Source organism: Phyllobates terribilis, unplaced genomic scaffold, assembly GCF_046119375.1.
Source record: "Phyllobates terribilis strain yellow unplaced genomic scaffold, ASM4611937v1 Scaffold_2__4_contigs__length_985480577, whole genome shotgun sequence".
Lineage (NCBI taxonomy): Eukaryota > Metazoa > Chordata > Amphibia > Anura > Dendrobatidae > Phyllobates > Phyllobates terribilis.
Window position 1 is genome coordinate 848,357,823 of NW_027362762.1, and position 19,326 is coordinate 848,377,148.

The 19,326-nt window shown below is 47.2% G+C and overlaps 1 protein-coding gene across 3 annotated transcripts in view; it reads right to left on the minus strand.

The window, feature by feature from the left end:
- The window catches only part of LOC141233053 (cytochrome P450 2J4-like), a 79,272-nt gene extending 63,687 nt beyond the window's left edge, over positions 1-15,585 (minus strand). Inside the window, exon 1 of one of the 3 annotated variants that reach the window (XM_073667855.1) lies at positions 15,473-15,585. In XM_073667855.1, the coding sequence (XP_073523956.1) occupies positions 15,473-15,526 (54 nt within the window). In that variant the 5' untranslated portion in view covers positions 15,527-15,585. Of the gene's footprint in view, positions 1-14,721; positions 14,961-15,472 lie in introns of those variants that run through there. The other 2 variants (XM_073667856.1, XM_073667854.1) reach the window with 2 other exon arrangements.
- Between the last annotated feature and the right edge of the window lie 3,741 nt (positions 15,586-19,326).

The following is a 19,326-nucleotide window of genomic DNA, read 5'->3' on the forward strand; positions in this document are numbered from 1 at the left end:
AGACCAGTGTAAATCTGTGCTTTCGTCTGATGAGTCCAAATTTGAGATCTTTGGTTCCAACCACCGTGTCTTTGTGCGACACAGAAAAGGTGAACGGATAGACTCTACATGCCTGGTTCCCACCCTGAAGCATTGAGGAGGAGGTGTGATGGTGTGGGGGTGCTTTGCTAGTGACACTGTTGGGGATTTATTCAAAATTGAAGGCATACAGAACCAGCATGGCTACCACAGCATCTTGCAGCGACATGCTATTCCATCTGGTTTCCGTTTAGTTGGACCATCATTTATTTTTCAACAGGACAATGACCCCAAACACACCTCCAGGCTGTGTAAGGGCTATTTGACCAAGAAGGAGAGTGATGGGGTGCTACGCCAGATGACCTGGCCTCCACAGTCACCAGACCATAACCCAATCGAGATAGTTTGGGGTGAGCTGGACCGCAGAGTGAAGGCAAAAGGGCCAACAAGTGCTAAGCATCTCTGGGAACTCCTTCAAGATTGTTGGAAGACCATTTCCGGTGACTACCTCTTGAAGCTCATCAAGAGAATGCCAAGAGTGTGCAAAGCAGTCATCAAAGCAAAAGGTGGCTACTTTGAAGAACCTAGAATATAAGACATATTTTCAGTTGTTTCACACTTTTTTGTTAAGTATATAACTCTACATGTGTTAATTCATAGTTTTGATGCCTTCAGTGTGAATGTAAAATTTTCATAGTCATGAAAATACAGAAAAATCTTTAAATGAGAAGGTGTGTCCAAACATTTGGTCTGTACTGTATACTGTGAGCTCAGAATCTTGAGGGTTGAATAGATCCTCTGCATCTATTCCTCGTAATTTTTTGCTTGTTAAGATATAGTGATTTATTTGGGTATGGCAGGATTGTTAACACACGGCTGAAATACGGAACAGTGGCTGGTCGATGCTAAGAAGGTGTTCTCAGATCAAGGTGTGATTCAAAAAAGATATACCCCCCACTTACAATTCTGTGTAAGGATCAGGTGTCAGCATGGTGGGAGGTGCAGAGCCTGGAGAACTATCTCAGAGCAGGAATAGTGCCACGTGGTTTTAGGATTACTCTAAATCCTGGAAGTCGGCATAGAAGCCCAGGATTTATAGGTAAATGGGAAAAGGAAGCCACAAGCAGTGCCTTACAATTTATGACACTGTTTGGTTCGGGAAAAACAATCACTTGCCCTCCTCAACAGTAATTTAAAAGAACAAATTGAGGCAACAAAAAAATGTTCTACTGAAGCAGACTTTGCCAGTAGAGAAACAAAACTACAGAATATTATTGAACATTTTCAATATCACATTAGGGACCGTAAACAAACAATTTATTAGCGACGTACTGGACTTTAAGGACAGTAAGGCTTATATTTTTTGAATAATAAGACATTGCAAGTTGAACAAGAAGGTGATCAAACTTCAACGGATACTGAGATTTCAGATAACGAAAGCAGGACAAAGGTCGGTTGAGGCAGAAATAGAATCAGAGGGAGAGGCCAGGATCAATTCAGAGGTAGAGATATGTTTCAAACTAGTCAAGGTGGACGTTTTTACAGACAAACTACCCACTAAGAAACAAGTTGGATCCTACGAGGAATCTGAATTAGAAGGAAGGGTTATGAACTTATCTTCACATACTCTCACGGACATAGAGATATCAGTTCTATCCAAAGACTTATCCTTTGTTTCCTCATCAGATTTCAATTTATTTAATACTGTCAAAGGTCTCAACCTATTCTCCCAGAAACTGAGGTGGCACAAGCACTTTAGCAGACAAGACAACATTGTTAGTGATGAATTGGGGGTTCCGGTTAATCTTATACCTGACATAAGACTTTTGGAGAGCTTAGCTAGGACAGGCTCAAATCTGACGAGAGAAGGACCTGTCTCTAATTTGAAAAAGAAGAGTACGAGAATGCTGCCACCACAAAACGAAAAGTCTAATATAGACATTTTTGTTAACCTTGTGACAAGAGACCTTAAAGCCTTGGAAGAATCGCAACCCTTCAGGGGATTTAATTGCACTAAGGCAGAGATAGAGGCAATAAAAACCTTGAATAGAACCACAACGTTGTTATAAAGCCTTCTGACAAGCGCGACAATGTGGTGGTTCTGGACTCTGATCATTATCGTGCCATGTGCTTGAATTTGCTGGGGGATGAAGAAGGTTACACCAAGTTATCAAATAATCCCCTTAACACTTTTCAGGCAGCATTAAAAACAATTCTGGATAGGTGGAGGACAAGGTTATCAGTAAAACAGAATATGAGTATCTATTACCTCAATCTCCAATGATGGCGACATTCTATAGCCTCCCAAAGGTCCACAAGGGCCTGACCCCCCCCTTAAGGGGAGACCGATTGTTTTGGGAATCGACAGTTTATGTCAGAACATTGGACAGTACCTTGACCAGGTTTTGAGACCTTTTGTCTCTGCATTGCCGTCATATACGAGAGATACGGCGGATCTGTTATTGAAGATTGATAACATTGTGATGAATAGGGAGAGCCTACTTGTGGGGATTGATGTGGAGGCTCTCTATTCATCTGTTCCTCATGAGAGAAGATTACAGGCGATACAGCACTTCCTATCTACTAGAGGTCAACAGTTTACATCACATAACTTTGTGATGGAGATCCTTGAATTCTGTCTGATAAGAAACGTTTGTGTTTGATCATGTCTTCTACCACCAGCTCAGGGGCACAACGATGGGGAGCCCTTGTGCTCCCTCATATGCGAATTTGCTCCTGGGCTGGTGGGAGGAGACAATGTTTTTTTCTGATGGGGACCAAAGAAGGGGTGGAACTGATAACAGAGATGTGGGCCCGCTATATTTATTTATTTATTTTACACATGGTCCCACTATGGGACAATATAAATAAAAATGGTATAGCTGAAAACGTCATCTTCTCCTGTAAAAAAGCCGCCATACAGCTCCATTAGCCGAAATATAAAAAAGTTATAGCTCACAGAATAAAGCGATACAAAAAAAATTTGCCAAAACATAAAAAAATCAAACGATAGAAATGTGGTACCGCTGTAAACATACTGGCCTGAAGAATAAAGCTACCTTATCAATTTTACCACACGCAGAACGGCATAAAAAAAAAAAAAAAAAAAAAAAAAAACAATTGCTGAATTGTTGTTTTTTGCTTATTCTGCCTCACAAAAATTGGAATAGAAAGCGATCAAAAAATGTCACTTGCCCAAAAATTGTACCAATAAAAACGTTCACTTTTCCTGCAAAAAGCAAGCCATCACATGGCTCTGTCGGCTGCAGTATGGAAAAATTATAGCTCTCAAAATATGGCGATGCAAAAACTAGTCTTTGCAAAAAAAAAGGGTTTTTTAGTGTGTGACAGCTGTCAATCATAAAAACCCGATAAATCTGATATCGCTGTAGTCGCACCTTGCGGAGATTTCCTGTCATGCAGGAGTGATCCCCGCATGTTTTTTTTGGGTGTCTAATAACCGTGAAACATGTGGGGCGGGGACTCGAGCATCCGCGATACATGGTGGATACCCGAGTACCCGATGCAAACTCAAATAGCGAGCATTTGCGCTCAAGACTAATGACAACTTATTCAATATGATGACTAGTGATGAGCGAGTACCATAATATACGTAATCGCTATTCTCGTAACGAGTACTTTGTAATAATCGCGTATTCGTTCCGAATAGCGAATGCAATGTAAGTCAATGGGAAATGCAAGTAATTTTCTGCTGGACCCTACAAAGGGTTCTGGGGGCCTGAGGAAAAGGCTGAAATGGATGGGAAAGTAATGAAACAGAATGGGAAGAGCCTGGAGAATATGCCTGCATGCATTTCTGACTGACATATGGTTTCTGGGAATAAGTTTGTCACAGTATTATGCCACTTTTACAGACACACAAGAACAACTACCAAACCTAACCTAAATTGCATTTAACAGGCCAAAAAGGTTAAACAGTTTTTCCTGCATAATCACTTGTGTATATAAGGCTAAATAAACCAGAGAAACAAAAAAAATATCCCTTTTAGCGTTTGTTCACACATATTGTTGTGGCTTTTTTCCGCCTTTTACAATTGGGGGGGCCCTGGCTTATACACTTTGTAGGTCCCTCTGTCATACATAATTTTACATAATTTTTAGGTCGCTATTCCCCAGCACTTTACAAGCACAGATAGAACGCACCAGTAGGTATGTTGATCTTTGACCTGAGAAGCCTCAGGTGGCTCTGTAACATGCGTTTTGGAGGGACAGCTGTTACTTAGACATTTGGGCGGTCTCTCCATCATTAACACTCAGATAGTGGAATACATATTCCAAAGCAGTTTACAATGTGCCCATTGTAGCGTTGGGCTTGACCCTCCTCCTCCGCTTCCACCACCATGTGATACTGAGGCCCTAAATTCAAATGTTCAGAGGGCCTGCAGTAGGCAGGAAAGCTGAGTTTTGTCAGAGCCCTCGTGTGGCCCGGTAACATACATTTTGAAGTGCCCTCCTCTAGAAATTTTGGAAGTGCCCCTTGTGTACATTTGAGAGTGCCCTCACTTAGTCATATTGTAGGGCCCTCACTCTATTATTTAACTCATTTAAGGGCAGAGACTACAGAGAAAAAGGCCAAGAGACATGGAGTACTAGAAGGTAGCAGTGAGTGCGGCCTGCGATACTCAGGTATGGCTGAACTCTGTGAACCGGAAAAATAAAGCTGCACTAGTCAACTGGATGACGAGCTCAAATATATCACTTGTGCAAGTCAATGGACAAAGGATATATGGTGCCCCCCCTCCAGGATGGGTTGGAAAAGCTTCTCCAAATGGTCAGAGATTTTGATTGTCAATATTTCCCAGATTATATAGGAAGAGACGACTTCTTGATACTGTACTACTTGATCCAGTGCAGAATGTGCATCGTATTTCCAAAAATTACTCCTGGGGGCTGTGTCATAGGTGCAGGAAGATTCTATGACAAGGGCCTCCCTTGACAAACATTATCTACGATGGAGTACTGTAGTAGTTGTGGCCCTCAATTCAAGTTTTCAGAGGGCCATCAGTCGGTCATCAACAGTCAGTGTAAATTTCTATTGATGTGTATCTCCTATCTCAGTTACAATGTGGCACAACCTGTGACAAGGGCCTCCAATGACAAATATTAGTTTGGTAGGACTACTGTACATTCCAGATTTGTCCACTGCACAATGTGCTTAGGGTTTGTGAAAATTAGCCCTATGAGCTGAGTCATGGTTGACGCAGGAAGCCACCATCCCAAGGGCCTCCAATCACAAATAGTAGCTAGGCTGGAGTAGGAATACTGTCCTGGTTTGTCCACTGCACAATGTGCATAAGGTTTGTAAAAAATTAGCCCTATGGGCTGAGTCATGGTTGACGAAGGAAGGAAACAGGTTCTTATGGGAAGGGGTTAGGTTAACAGCAGTAGCATGAATCTGCATTTTTGGTGAATTTAGGTTGGCTTGCTGTCATCTGGAGAAGTTACAAACTGTGGAGATATCCAGTCCTTGTTGAATTTAATCAGAGTAAGTCTGTCTGCATTTTCCGTGGAGAGGTGTGTGCGCCTATCAGTGATGATTGCCCCAGCGGAACTGAAAACACGCTCTGACGCGACATTAGCAGCCGGGCAGGCCAGCACCTCCAAGGCATATAAGGAGAGGTCGGGCCAAGTGTCCAGCTTAGACAACCCAATAATTAAAGGGAACTGAAGCGTCAAAAAGGACGCACGTATGGTCATTTAAGTACCCCTTGACCATGTTCTGCAACTTATCCCTCCTTGGCATTGTTACAGGCACAGATAGGTTGTTGGATAAGATGTGTATCATGCGAGGGTCTTGCCACAGACACTTACACATGAACTGTGCCATGTGGGCCAAGCTGCAAATAGGCAAATGTTATGTGTCCACAACAGTAGAAACAGTACCCATCCTCTCCTCACGCTGACTCGCCTCCTCCTTTCCAGCCCATCCAGGCTGGACAGACATGAAGCTTGGGTTGGGTGTCCCCTCTTTAGCATTACGAGTCACCTCGGTAGCACAGAAAAACAAGTCCTCTCCCTCCTCATCATCCAATGTTGCCTCAGAATATTGGCTGGGCCATATCACTCATTGGGAAATCTGGCTCCATACCAACAGCAGCGGGATGGTTACGCTGATAATAGCCTGATCACGGCTCACAAGATTTGGTGCTGTACTCAAAGTTCTCAAGAACCTCACAAATGTCAGCGATCCACACCCACTCGACAGTTGTTATGTGTGGTGGTCGACTCTCAGTCTGACAGGCATGTTGAAGCTGGTATTCAGCTACTGCCCTCTGCTGTTCACTAATCCTTGCCAACATATGATAGATTGAGTTCCACCATGTGGGCAGGTCACAAATGAGTCGGTGTCTTGGCAAATTCAAGCGTTTTTGCAGTGCAGTAAGAGCAGCAAAAGCGGTAGAGGAATGGCGGAAATGGGCGCTAATACGACGCACCTTCTCAAATAGATACGGCAAGTAAGTTTTCTGAAATTTCTGAACAACTAGGTTCAGCACATGAGCCATGCATGGCACGTGTACCAGCTTGCCGACCTTTAAAGCTGCCACCAGGTTACGCCCATTATCGCAGACGACCAGACCGGGTTGGAGGTGCAGCGGGGAGAGCCACTGATCAGTCTTTTGTTTTAAAGTTTGTCACCGCTCTGCTGCAGTGTCTGCTTTCTGACCTAAACAGATCAGGTTCAGCAGAGCGTGTTGCCGCTTTGCCGATGCGCTGCTGCACAGGTCCCAGCTTGGCAGTGATGGGGAGGGTAATTCAGCAGAGGATGAGGAGCAGTTCAAGCGGAGAGAGGAAGTGGAATATGAAGAGGCGGAAACCCTGACAGAATTTGGGCCTCCTATTCTTGGCATGGGTAGGATGTGTGATGTTCCAGTGTGCGCCTTTGTCCCACCCTCCACCAGGTTCATCCAGTGTGCCATGACAGAAATGTATCGTCCCTGTCCACAACAACTTGTCCAGGTGTCTATTGTTAGGTGGACCTTCCTGGTTACGGCACTGGTGAGAGCATGGTTCAGATTGTTTAACACGTGCTTGTGTAACGCAGGAACGGCACACCGGGCAAAATAGTGGTGGCTGGGAACACTATCGTGGGGCAGCCAGAGCCAAGAGATCACGGAAAGACTGTGTTCCCACAAGCCTAAACGACAACAACATCTCCACAGCTAGCAATTTGGCAATGTGAAAGTTTAGTATTTGTGCCTGTGGGTGCATGGCTGGGTATTTATGCTTTCTTTCCAAGCTCTCAGGCTCGGACAATTGGACGCTTCGCTGGGACAAGGAAGTGGATGTGGTTGATGTTTGTTGTGTGTGAGCAACCGCAGCTTGTGGGCAGGAGGTATGAGCGCCTGCATCCTGAACAGCAGAAACTGAAGGACATAGCCCAGGAGACATGGCATTGGTTTGACCCACAGATGCAGATTTGGTACCCTGGTGTTCCGCCCACCTACTGGGGTGCTTGGCTGCCATGTGGTTTCACATACTGGTGGTGCTCAGGTTGCTTTTGCTCTGGCCTCTGCTCATCTTGGTATGGCAGATGCTATAGGCTACAATGTTTTTCTCTGACGGACTTTCAGAAAAAAAATTCCACACAGCAGCTGAACCCTGGCCCTGATTTGGCGCACAGCGGGGCTGCTCTTGGGAACAATTGACCCAGTTCTCACTCTGGGGAAACCACGACCCCTAAGTGCCTGTGTTGGTGCTACATATCCATCTTCCTCTGTGTTGCTGTCATGGCTATGCATGCCAACGGTCCAGGTCGGATCAGTGGACTCATCATCTATCACCTCGTCTTCCATTTCATCCTCCCAGTTGACATTGTAGGCTGACCTGATGGCAACTGTGTCTCATCATCATCAGCTTCCACTTCTGGAGACAGTAAATGACGTTCCTTCAAGTGGCTTTCTTCTGGCCGTAGGTCCTCAAATACTTGAGCATCAACGCACACCACCTCCTCTTGTCTCTCTTCAATCCTGTGATAGGTCAGAGCCAACCAAAGGATACGTTCCAAACAAATCTTCGGAGTGGCCAAGCTTGAGGTCATAGGTCTCCTGTGACTGATAATGGCAGGAGGAAGGAGAACCAGCTTCAGGATTGAATGGGCCAGCCTTCTGTGTATCGACAGCAGACTGTGTGGTCGTGGAAGATTTGTTGCTGCTTGGCAAATGCGTAGAGGCCTTGTCTGCTATCCAAGACAGAATCTGCACTCGCTCTTCTGGCTTCCACACACATTTACGTTCCAGACTGGGAAATTTTTCCAGGAACATAGTGGATGCATCAAGCTTCTTCTGACCTGACACAGACTGAGTGCCTTCTCGCACACCACTGACAACACCATGTCTACGTCCCTTAACAGGCTTTTTTGGCATTTTGGGTTTTGTTGACAGATTTTCAGATGTTGATGAAACAAGCCAAGCTAGCTGTCACAGCCAAAATAGTGGGTAAAATGGCCTGGTGCGTGCTTGGTAGCAGGCAGTAGGAAATGTTTGGACTACTGTTGTGCGTTGGGCACTAACCGCCTTTTTAAGTGGACTAATGTGGACAGCAGAAGCCAGGCCATGACCCCTAAAACAGCGGGGAAAATAGACCGGTGCTTTTAAAAAAAAAGGCAGCACAAAATGCTACTACTCTGTGTGCTGGAAAAATATTGCTTTGCCTCTGACAAGAGCTGTTTTAAGATGGACACTGGAAGAACACTTTCACCTCTCCCTACCTAATACACAATCTCTCCCTCCCTGCACTCTGACTTTGTTGTGTGTCTTCAGCTCTGAAAAGAGCTATTTTTTGGTGGTATTATGGAGCTAGTGAGCGGCTCCTTTAAACACTAACCTAGTACACACTGCAGGTAGCCCTTAAAAGGGCTTTTGTTTTATCAAGAAGCCTAAACACTCTCCCTAGCAGCTCAGCGATCTCCCCGTATGCTTGTAGAACGCAGGCTCCGGACGCAATGTGCACAAAATGGTGGGGGCAGGGCTTAAATAGACCCTATGACGCTGAGCAACCAGCCAATCACAGTAATGCCACAACCAAGATGTCTGCGGCATTACTGTGATTGGTTAAGAAGCCCAGCATGTTTAATGGCTGCAAAGGGGGCGCCAAAACTGCAGGGCGGGACATCCGAATATAGCGAGGCAAGTACACAAATACTCGCAATATAACGAGAAACCCGAATACCGTACTAATCGTGTGAATAGTAACGAATACACTCGCTCATCACTAATGATGACCTAATGTTATCAAATTCTGTGTCGTACTTCTGGGTTCAAAATGTTCACTATACCCATTGATAAAATCCTTGTTGCATGTATTTATATTGTGTGACCAACTTATCAAGCCCTTTTCCAATTGATGCTCAAAATCGCTTAGAAAAACGCTTGAAATAAACGCATGCATAAAAACAATTTAAAAACGCTGAAAAAACACATGTCAAAATCCGCATGAGTTTTTTTCTGCCAAAGAGAAATGCTCAGGAAATTTCTGCTTCAAATCAGCATCGTGGGTACATAGCCTGAGGCTGCGTGGCCACTATGCGGTTTTCAAGCGTTTTTGCTGCAGAGTTTCCGCAGCGAAAACACTTGGTAATAAGGGCCCCATGATCCCCAATGATAATCTGCATGTGCTGTGCACATGCTGCGGAAATTTCCGCTGCGGATTATCATTAGGGAAAAATCCATTATTGTCCATTATTTTTGCGGAAACGCGGCGTAATTGCCGCCATTGACTTGCATTGAATCGCATAATATCCGCATAACTACATGTGCACATGTGGATATTAAGCGATTCAATGTGCGGATGGTACCCGGATCTGGAGAAGAGGAGACTCCCATCCAGACCCGGGTGCCATAGCACCTGTTAAAAAAAAGAATTTAAAATAAAAAATAAACATTATACTTACCTTCTGATGGCCCACGGTCTTCTCTCCAGCGCGTCCTGGCTCCCCAGTGGCTCGCGATGGTGTAAAAGGACCCTCCATGACGTCATTTAGTCATGTGATGTCGGCGGTTGCGGGACCTGTCACATGACTAAATGACGTCATGGAAGGTCTTTTTACACCACCGCGAGCCGCCCAAGACACCGGACGCACCGGAGAGGAGACCGGGGCCATCGAAAGGTGAGTATAATGTGCTTTTTAATTTTATTCTTTTTTGAACTATTAACTTGGTCACACTATATAAATCCATGCCAGTTGCATGGATTTATATATAGTGTGACCAAGTTGTCAAGCACTTTTCCAAGTGATGCTAAAATCGCATGTAAAAGTGCTTGATAACCCGCATGCAGAAATGCATGCAAAAACGCTTCACAAACTCTTCTACCTGGCATCCGCCTGCGTTTTTCCTGCCAGGGAGATGCAGAAAAAATCAGGAGAATTCTGCATCGTGGGCACTTAGCCTGAGACTACGATTCAGTATTGAATGAATCAGTCTCAGGTTCCCCCTAGGACACTATCTCTAAGGCTATGTGCCCACGAAGCAGAAATGCTCAGGATTTTTTCCTGAGCGTTTCTGCATCTCCCTGGCAGAAAAAAACGCATGCGGATTGTACATGCGGATTGTACATGCGTTTTTCCTGCCAGGGACAAGTGGATGTGAAGCATTCTTCACATGCATTGCCGCATGCGGGTTGACAAGCGCTTTTAGCATCACTTGGAAAGTGCTTGTCAACTTGGTCACACTATATAAATCCATGCAAACGGCATGGATTTATATAGTGTGACCGTAAAAGAATGTTTAAAATTAAAAAAATAAATCTATACTTACCTTCCGATGGCCCCCGGAGTCTTGCTTCGCTCCGTTCTCCCTTGCCGACAGATCGCGGTACACTGAAGGACCTGCCGTCACATGACTATGACGTCAGCGCAGGTCCTTCAGTTCACCGCGATCTGCTGGCATGGGAGGACAAGCGCAGCGGGGGCCATCAGAAGGTAAAATATCATATTTATTTTTTATTTTATTCTTTTTTTACAGATTCTATGGTACCCGGGTCCGGAGCAGAGTCTCCTGTCCTCCACACCCGGGTACCATCCGCACATTGGAACGCTTGGATTCCGCATGTACAGATGCAGTGATGCGGTTCCATGCGTTCCAATGAAAGTCAATGGCGACGAAAACACAGCACTTCCGCAAAATAATTGATAGTGCTGCGTTTTTTTCCTCAATGATAATCCACAGCGGAAATTTCCACAGCATGTGCACAGCACATGCGGATTATCATTGGGGAACATGGCAGGCCTTCTACCATGAGTTTTTTAAGCGTTTCTGCCACTGTGGAAACGCTTAAAAAATGCATCGTGGGCACACAGCTTAATAGTTATATACACTCAGCAAAAGCTGAAATCAATGTGCCAATCCCAAGGTTCCCATGTTATGTGAGTTACACTAAAGATCTGGATCAATTTTACCTAAACACAGTGTCAATCTAGTGAAGGTCTTCTGTGGGAATCCCTGAAATTGCACACTGAGTGCCAAACCTACCAAAATTAACAGTAACAATACATGACACTACACCAATTGCTCTTATACCCCTAGTATAGGGATACCTGGGTATCTTAAAGCTACGGTACCGTTAACCTCAGATGTGGTCCCTCACAGGCCTGTGATTCGCGGTGGCTGCCAAATAAAAACAACTTTTCTTTGTCTTTTCGGCCGATGCCAAGCCGCACGCCGGGGATTTAAGTCCTGTAGTCTCAGATTACGGTCCAGGAAGAACTCTTCACCAGGGCTTGTCAGTATCCTCTCAATGTGAATGGCACCGGACCCCGGCTCTTCTCTCGCGGTCACTCACTGTTTCCCAGGCCATCGACCACGAGCTCCGTCACAGAGATGGTATTCTTTGTCTCTTTCCGAATCCTCGTCCCTTAGCCCTTTTAGCCTAAAGTCTCTAGTCCACTTCGCATGGACTTCCACAAAACTCCAAAAAGTCACACAGCTTTTGTGGTGCCCTGCTGCGCATTGGTGCCACAGAACCCAGAAGGGTGCATGGATGGACTTCTCCACAAGAAGCCCTCACACATTCACACACCTCCACCCTACCACCTCAGACCAGCAGAGGGAGCCCGTTAGGGATAAATAAAGGGAGGGTGGAGCCAGGCAGCTCAGTTTCAGTTTAGTGTTTAGTCAGACAGAGGCCTACAGCACGTGTGAAGGCCTAGTGAGGGCCCTGAGTGGGCCGAAGGCGAGAGGAGAAGGAAGAAGTAGCGAGGGGGCAGAGGAGCATACCAGGCTCACCCCGAGATATATACCGGACACTGGGTCTGCGCCTACAGGGACCCTTTACACCCAGTAGGAACCACCGGAACCCCTGGAGGACTATAGGTCCCAGGTTCACCAAACGCTGACTACAGTACCAGGGCTAGGAGTCACGGAGGCCCCAGCGTCGAGGGAGAGTGATCTCCAAGAGAAGGCCCTACCACCAGGTCAGCAGGTGCAAAGAGAGACAGTAACCAAGCTAAGCCTAGTTTCAGGCAGGCCAGAAGCTTAGCGAGCAAAGCAACGGATCAGGAGGCCTTATACCCGCTCACTGGGGAGAGTCCAAAAGTGCGCCCTTCGCCCGGAGTACCCTGGACCGTGCCTGCACCATCACCAGTAAAGGTACTGAAGCTTACCACCGTGTGAGTGTCCGTCTTTCCTCCGGGACCTTCCTGCCGTCTCTTCCCTGCACCACCATCCATTACACCCCGCGCTGCCCTGGAGCTAGCTCTACCTGTGGAGAGCCACACCATCCCTGCTGCCGTAACACCAGCTCCAGAGGACTGCTCCGCAGCGGCAGCACCCTTTAGCCGCATTCCACAGTTGGCGTCACAAACTTTCCAAATCCCCTATAATCTCCCCCTTTTTACTGACCGCCCTGGGTCACGGACCGGGCCAGCCACCGTGATATTCCCCACCGGCATCCATAAGAGGCCCGGCTGCCGAGTACCCCATGGCCCAGGGCGCGCGTCACTTTCCCCAGCTCAACACTCGTTCTTAATTAGGGACACAGCTTCCCTAGGGAAAGGGGTTAACAGCCCCTACAGGAAAGCTTGTGGAGAGAGTCTCACCGAAGTTCAATCCTCACATTTCTCCTCAAACTCAGGTTCCTGCATCTCACACAGCAGTCTGCTTCACAACACAAAGGGTCTCCCGGTCTGCCCCTGCTCTCTGCTCAGCCAGGCAAAAGCCACAGGGTCCTAATGCTCTCCTGCTATTACAGTTCACACTCACATGCAAACTCAATCGCTGACTCTAACATCGCTGCGCCAGAAGCGTGACATTAGCCCCGTCCATCGATGACAATGTCACATGATCACGGGTGACCGATGCATGGGCATGACAACCCGGGGTCTGCAGCAGACCCCTGTGGTTGTCATGTAAATATTGCTATGAGTGCCACCTAGTGGTCGGCGCTCATAGCACATGAGCATTTCTACTGCATACAGGCGATCTGCTCATCACCTGTATGCAGCAGAAGCAATCAGATAACTGCTGCTTCTAGTCTCCTATGGAGACTATTGGAGCATGCAGAAAGTGTAAAAAAAATGTTTTTAAAAATATTAAAAAAATAAAAAAATATAAAAGTTTAAATCACCCCCCTTTCGCCCCCATTCAAAAAAACTAATTAAAAAAAACCCTCACATACACATATTTGGTATCTCCGCATTCAGAATCGCCCAATCTATCAATATAAAAAAATAATTAATCTGATTGGTAAACGGTGTAACAAGAAAAAAATTCTAAACCCCAGAATTTTTTTGGCCACCGCAACAGTGCAATAAAATGCAATAACGGGCGATCAAAACATTAGATCTACCCGAAAATGGTATCAATAAAAAAAGTCAGCTCGACGCGCAAAAAATAAGACCTCACCCAGCCTCAGATCCCAAAAAATGGAGACGCTACGTGTCTTGGAAAATGGCGCCATTCTTTTTTAGCAAACTTTTGATTTTTTTTTCACCACTTAAATAAAAAAGAACCTATACATGTTTGGTATCTACGAACTCATAATGACCTGAAGAATAAGAATGGCAGGTCAGTTTTAGCATTTAGTCAATGTGGTAAAAAAAAAACAAAAAACTGCAATTTCACAGCACTTGGAATTTTTTTCCCGTTTTCCCGTACACGATATGGTAAAACCAGTAATGTCGTTCAAAAGTACAACTCGTCCCGCAAAAAATAAGCCCTCACACGGCCATATTCACCAAAAAATAAAAACGCTATGGCTCTGGGATCAAGGGGAGCAAAAAACGAAAACGCAAAAACGGAAAATCCCAAGGTCCTTAAGGGGTTAAAACATAATACACTAAGGGTAGATTCACACAACAGTTGTCTCCACATCTGAGAAAAACGGTCCTATTATTCTGATCAGACTTTGATCAGTGACATCAGTTTTTCTCGGACTTGGAGAGAAAAGACATTTCTCCACGTTCTCCATTCTGACTGTCTGCGAGAATTGGACCGCACTCGGAGGTAATTTTTTTTTTACAGACCCATATAGTTGCATAAGCCGATTTTGATCCGACACTCGGATCAAATTTAGACATGTCCACGAATTTTTTCCTCGGACCACTCAGCCCAAGGAAAAAAAACGGACATCCCAGAGCACTCATATCATATTCTATGTGTGAAAACCATGGATAAAACTTGTACGAGAATATTGATCATGTGCATGAGCACTAACATGTACATGCTTAATAGGAAACCAAGGACTTACTTTTGTAAGAATCTCTGGATGAAGTTTGAAGTTCAATATCCAGAGGTTACCAATGAAAGGGAAAGGAATTGGTCCAGGTGGGAGACTCCTTGTGGCCCATAGCACCTTTAGATATTTGATGGTAATCAGACAGGTTAGCAGGATTAGCAGCAGCTCACAGAAGCTTAGCATGGTCATGACAAAATCAGTATATGCGGAGTGACTGATTCAGAGAATGTGGTTCTATGGGTATTGTATTTTCACAGTCTGCTACTCCTCCTCTCTTTATGTGTAACCCTTTCTCTACCTCTCACACACTTACCACTAATTCCTTTGCTGTTTGAGGGACAATAAAATATACAGTTTAAATGATTTTATAAAATAATAAAAAGTAAATTACTAACTCATATTAACTCTTTAAACAGAACCTGTCAGATCCAATAATGCTATAAACCTGCAGATATAGGGGTAATCGGCATGTTAACCGGTTCCCGACCGCCCATTGTACATAAACTTCCGCACTTGCTGGGCTCTGTGCAGCGCGTACGTTTATGAACAGTCGGCGGTGTCGCAGCGCTCAGGACCCCCAGGGACCTGCAAGCGCTGCGATTGTGGGGCAGAGCGACAGCTCTGACAGGTGACATCATAGGGACCTGATCAGGTCCCCATGATGTTAACCCGTTCCTATCTTCTAGATGCCGTGATCCACAGCGATTGCGCCATTTAAAAGATAGTGACAGACGGTTTTGCGGTGATTGGGACCCCCACATACCTTTATAACGCGGGGATCCTGGTGCAGTATGCTGGCTGTGACCCCTGACCTCATCGAGACCTGCGTCACGCCAGCCAATGAGAGCGATCACTGGGAAAGTTTATTGTACCAACAAACTTTCCCGGGCGATCTGCCTGATAAAAATGCTGTTTCTCCTCTAATCTCCTGTGAGTGAGTGATCAGAGGAGAAACAGTGTGACAAGTGCTGCTGACAAGAGCTGTGTCAGTCAGCGATTTGATACAAAGTAAAAAAAAAGATAAAGAAAATTAGAGTTAGGCTAAAGCTAGGGTTAGGGTTAGCATAGGGTTAGCCTAGGGTTAGGATTAGCCTAGAGTTAGGCTTGATCACAATTGTTTTACCAATAATTTGGTAGTAGTCTCGTCAGGTCACGTCAATTAGTCACGACAAAAAATATATAAACTAATAAAATGACCTGCCAGACTTATACTGCTGAGGAAGCGTATGTCCTGTTATGTTCTGACAGTGATGAAAGTGCAATGTCAGATGGAGATGTGGATTTTGAGGGCTTTAGTAGCAGAGACAGTGATAGCTCAGAAATCAGCAGTCATTCTGGTCCATCCTCAAACACAAGGACAAGTACAAGAGGGGCATGGAGAAAAGGGAATATTCATTTTCTTTAGCAGCGGGCACGGAGGAGCGCTGAGCCGCGGCTCCTGCTGTCAGTGCCCACTACTAAACAGAATGCATATTCACGCTTCTCCACTGCCAGCAGCTCAGATGCTGACATGAGCTGCTCATAGACAGGACACAGCAGCGCTGGAGAAGAGGTGAGGAATGAAGGTGTGTATAAGTGTTTATTTTTTTGTGTGTGCAGTGATGGGGCCACACATACCAGGATTGCTGGATGAGGGGGCCACACATACCAGGATTGCTGGATGAGGGGGCCACACATACCAGGATTGCTGAATGAGGGGGCTACACATACCAGGATTGCTGGGTGAGGGGGCCACACATACCAGGATTGGGGGGTGAGGAGGCCACACATACCAGGATTGGGGGGTGAGGAGGCCACACATACCAGGATTGGGGGGTGAGGAGGCCACACATACCAGGATTGCTGGATGAGGGGGCCACACATACCAGGATTGCTGGATGAGGGGGCTACACATACCAGGATTGCTGGGTGAGGGGGCCACACATACCAGGATTGGGGGGTGAGGAGGCCACACATACCAGGATTGGGGGGTGAGGAGGCCACACATACCAGGATTGGGGGGTGAGGAGGCCACACATACCAGGATTGCTGGATGAGGGGGCCACACATACCAGGATTGCTGAATGAGGGGGCTACACATACCAGGATTGCTGGATGAGGGGGCCACACATACCAGGATTGCTGGATGAGGGGGCTACACATACCAGGATTGCTGGGTGAGGGGGCCACACATACCAGGATTGGGGGGTGAGGAGGCCACACATACCAGGATTGGGGGGTGAGGAGGCCACACATACCAGGATTGGGGGGTGAGGAGGCCACACATACCAGGATTGCTGGATGAGGGGGCCACACATACCAGGATTGCTGGGTGAGGGGGCCACACATACCAGGATTGGGGGGTGAGGAGGCCACACATACCAGGATTGGGGGGTGAGGAGGCCACACATACCAGGATTGGGGGGTGAGGAGGCCACACATACCAGGATTGCTGGATGAGGGGGCCACACATACCAGGATTGCTGAATGAGGGGGCTACACATACCAGGATTGCTGGGTGAGGGGGCCACACATACCAGGATTGCTGGGTGAGGAGGCCACACATACCAGGATTGGGGGGTGAGGAGGCCACACATACCAGGATTGGGGGGTGAGGAGGCCACACATACCAGGATTGGGGGATGAGGGGGCCACACATACCAGGATTGCTGGATGAGGGGGCCACACATACCAGGATTGGGGGGTGAGGAGGCCACACATACCAGGATTGGGGGGTGAGGGGGCCACACATACCAGGATTGGGGGATGAGGGGGCCACACATACCAGGATTGCTGGATGAAGGGGCCACACATACCAGGATTGGGGGGTGAGAAGGCCACACATACCAGGATTGGGGGAGTGAGGAGGCCACACATACCAGGATTGGGGGATGAGGAGGCCACAGATACCAGGATTGCTGGATGATGGGGCCACACATGCCAGTATTGGGGGTAAGGAGGCCACGTATACCAGGATTGGGGGATGAGGAGGCCACGCATACCAGGATTGGGGAATGAGGAGGCCACACATACCAGGATTGCTGGATGAGGGGGCTACACATACCAAGATTGCTGGATTAGGGGGCCATACATACCAGGATTGGGGGGTGAGGGGGCCACACATACCAGGATTGGGGGATGAGGGGGTCACACATACCAGGATTGCTGGATGAAGGGGCCACACATACCAGGATTGGGGGTGAGAAGGCCACACATACCAGGATTGGGGGTGAGAAGGCCACACATACCAGGATTGGGGGATGAGGATGCCACACATACCAGGATTGGGGGATGAGGAGGCCACACATACCAGGATTGCTGGATGATGGGGCCACACATACCAGTATTGGGGGTAAGGAGGCCACGTATACCAGGATTGGGGGATGAGGAGGCCACGCATACCAGGATTGGGGAATGAGGAGGCCACACATACCAGGATTGCTGGATGAGGGGGCTGCACATACCAAGATTGCTGGATGAGGGGGCCATACATACCAGGATTGGGGGGTGAGGAGGCCACACATACCAGGATTGGGGGATGAGGAGGCCACACATACCAGGATTATTGGATGAAGGGGCACACATACCAGGATTGGGGCGGTGAGGAGGCCACACATACCAGGATTGGGAGATGAGGAGGCCACACATACCAGGATTGGGGGATGAGGGGACCACACATACCAGGATTGGGGGATAAGGGAGCCACGCATACCAGGATTGGGGGATGAGGGGGCCACACATTACAGGATTGGGGGATGAGTGGGCCACACATACCAGGACTGGGGGATGAGGGGGGCCACACATACCAGGATTGGGGGATGAGGGGGGCCACACATTCCAGGATTGGGGGATGAGGGGGGCCACACATTCCAGGATTGGGGGATGAGGGGGGCCACACATACCATGATTGGGGGATGAGGGGGGCCACACATACCAGGATTGGGAGATGAGGGGGGCCATGCATACCAGGATTGGGGGATGAGGGGGTCATGCATACCAGGATTGGGGGATGAGGAGGCCACGCATATCTGGATTGGGGGATGAGGGGGGCCATGCATACCAGGATTGGGGGATGATGAGGCCATACATACCAGGATTGGGGGATGAGGAGGCCATGTGCAACAAACTTTCTTACATCCATGATCTTTTCATTACTTACAAACTCTCCTTCCTCGGCATCACCGAAACCTGGCTCACCCCCTCTGACACGGCCTCCCCAGCAGCACTTTCGTATGGTGGATTCCATCTTTCTCACACCCCTCGCTCCAATGGCAAGCATAATGGAGGAGTAGATTTTCTCCTGTCAGTCAACTGCTCCTTCACCCATATCCCACTGCCACCCTCCATTACTCTCCCTTTTTTTGAGGTGCACTGTGTGCGCATCTACTCTCCCTCCAACCTCCAATTGGCTGTCGTTTATCACCCCCAGGTATAGCCACCACCTTCTTTGACCACTTCACCACCTTGACCTACACTCACTCTCTGAATCCTTTCTCTCTCTCACAGGCATAAGTTCATTACACGATGGAGATGCTGCTGCCACTTTACTGCTGCCACTTTATATAACACCACGACAGCTGCAGCTTTCAATTCGGTCGCCCCCCTCACACATACCACAGCTCGCCCACTCAACCGGCA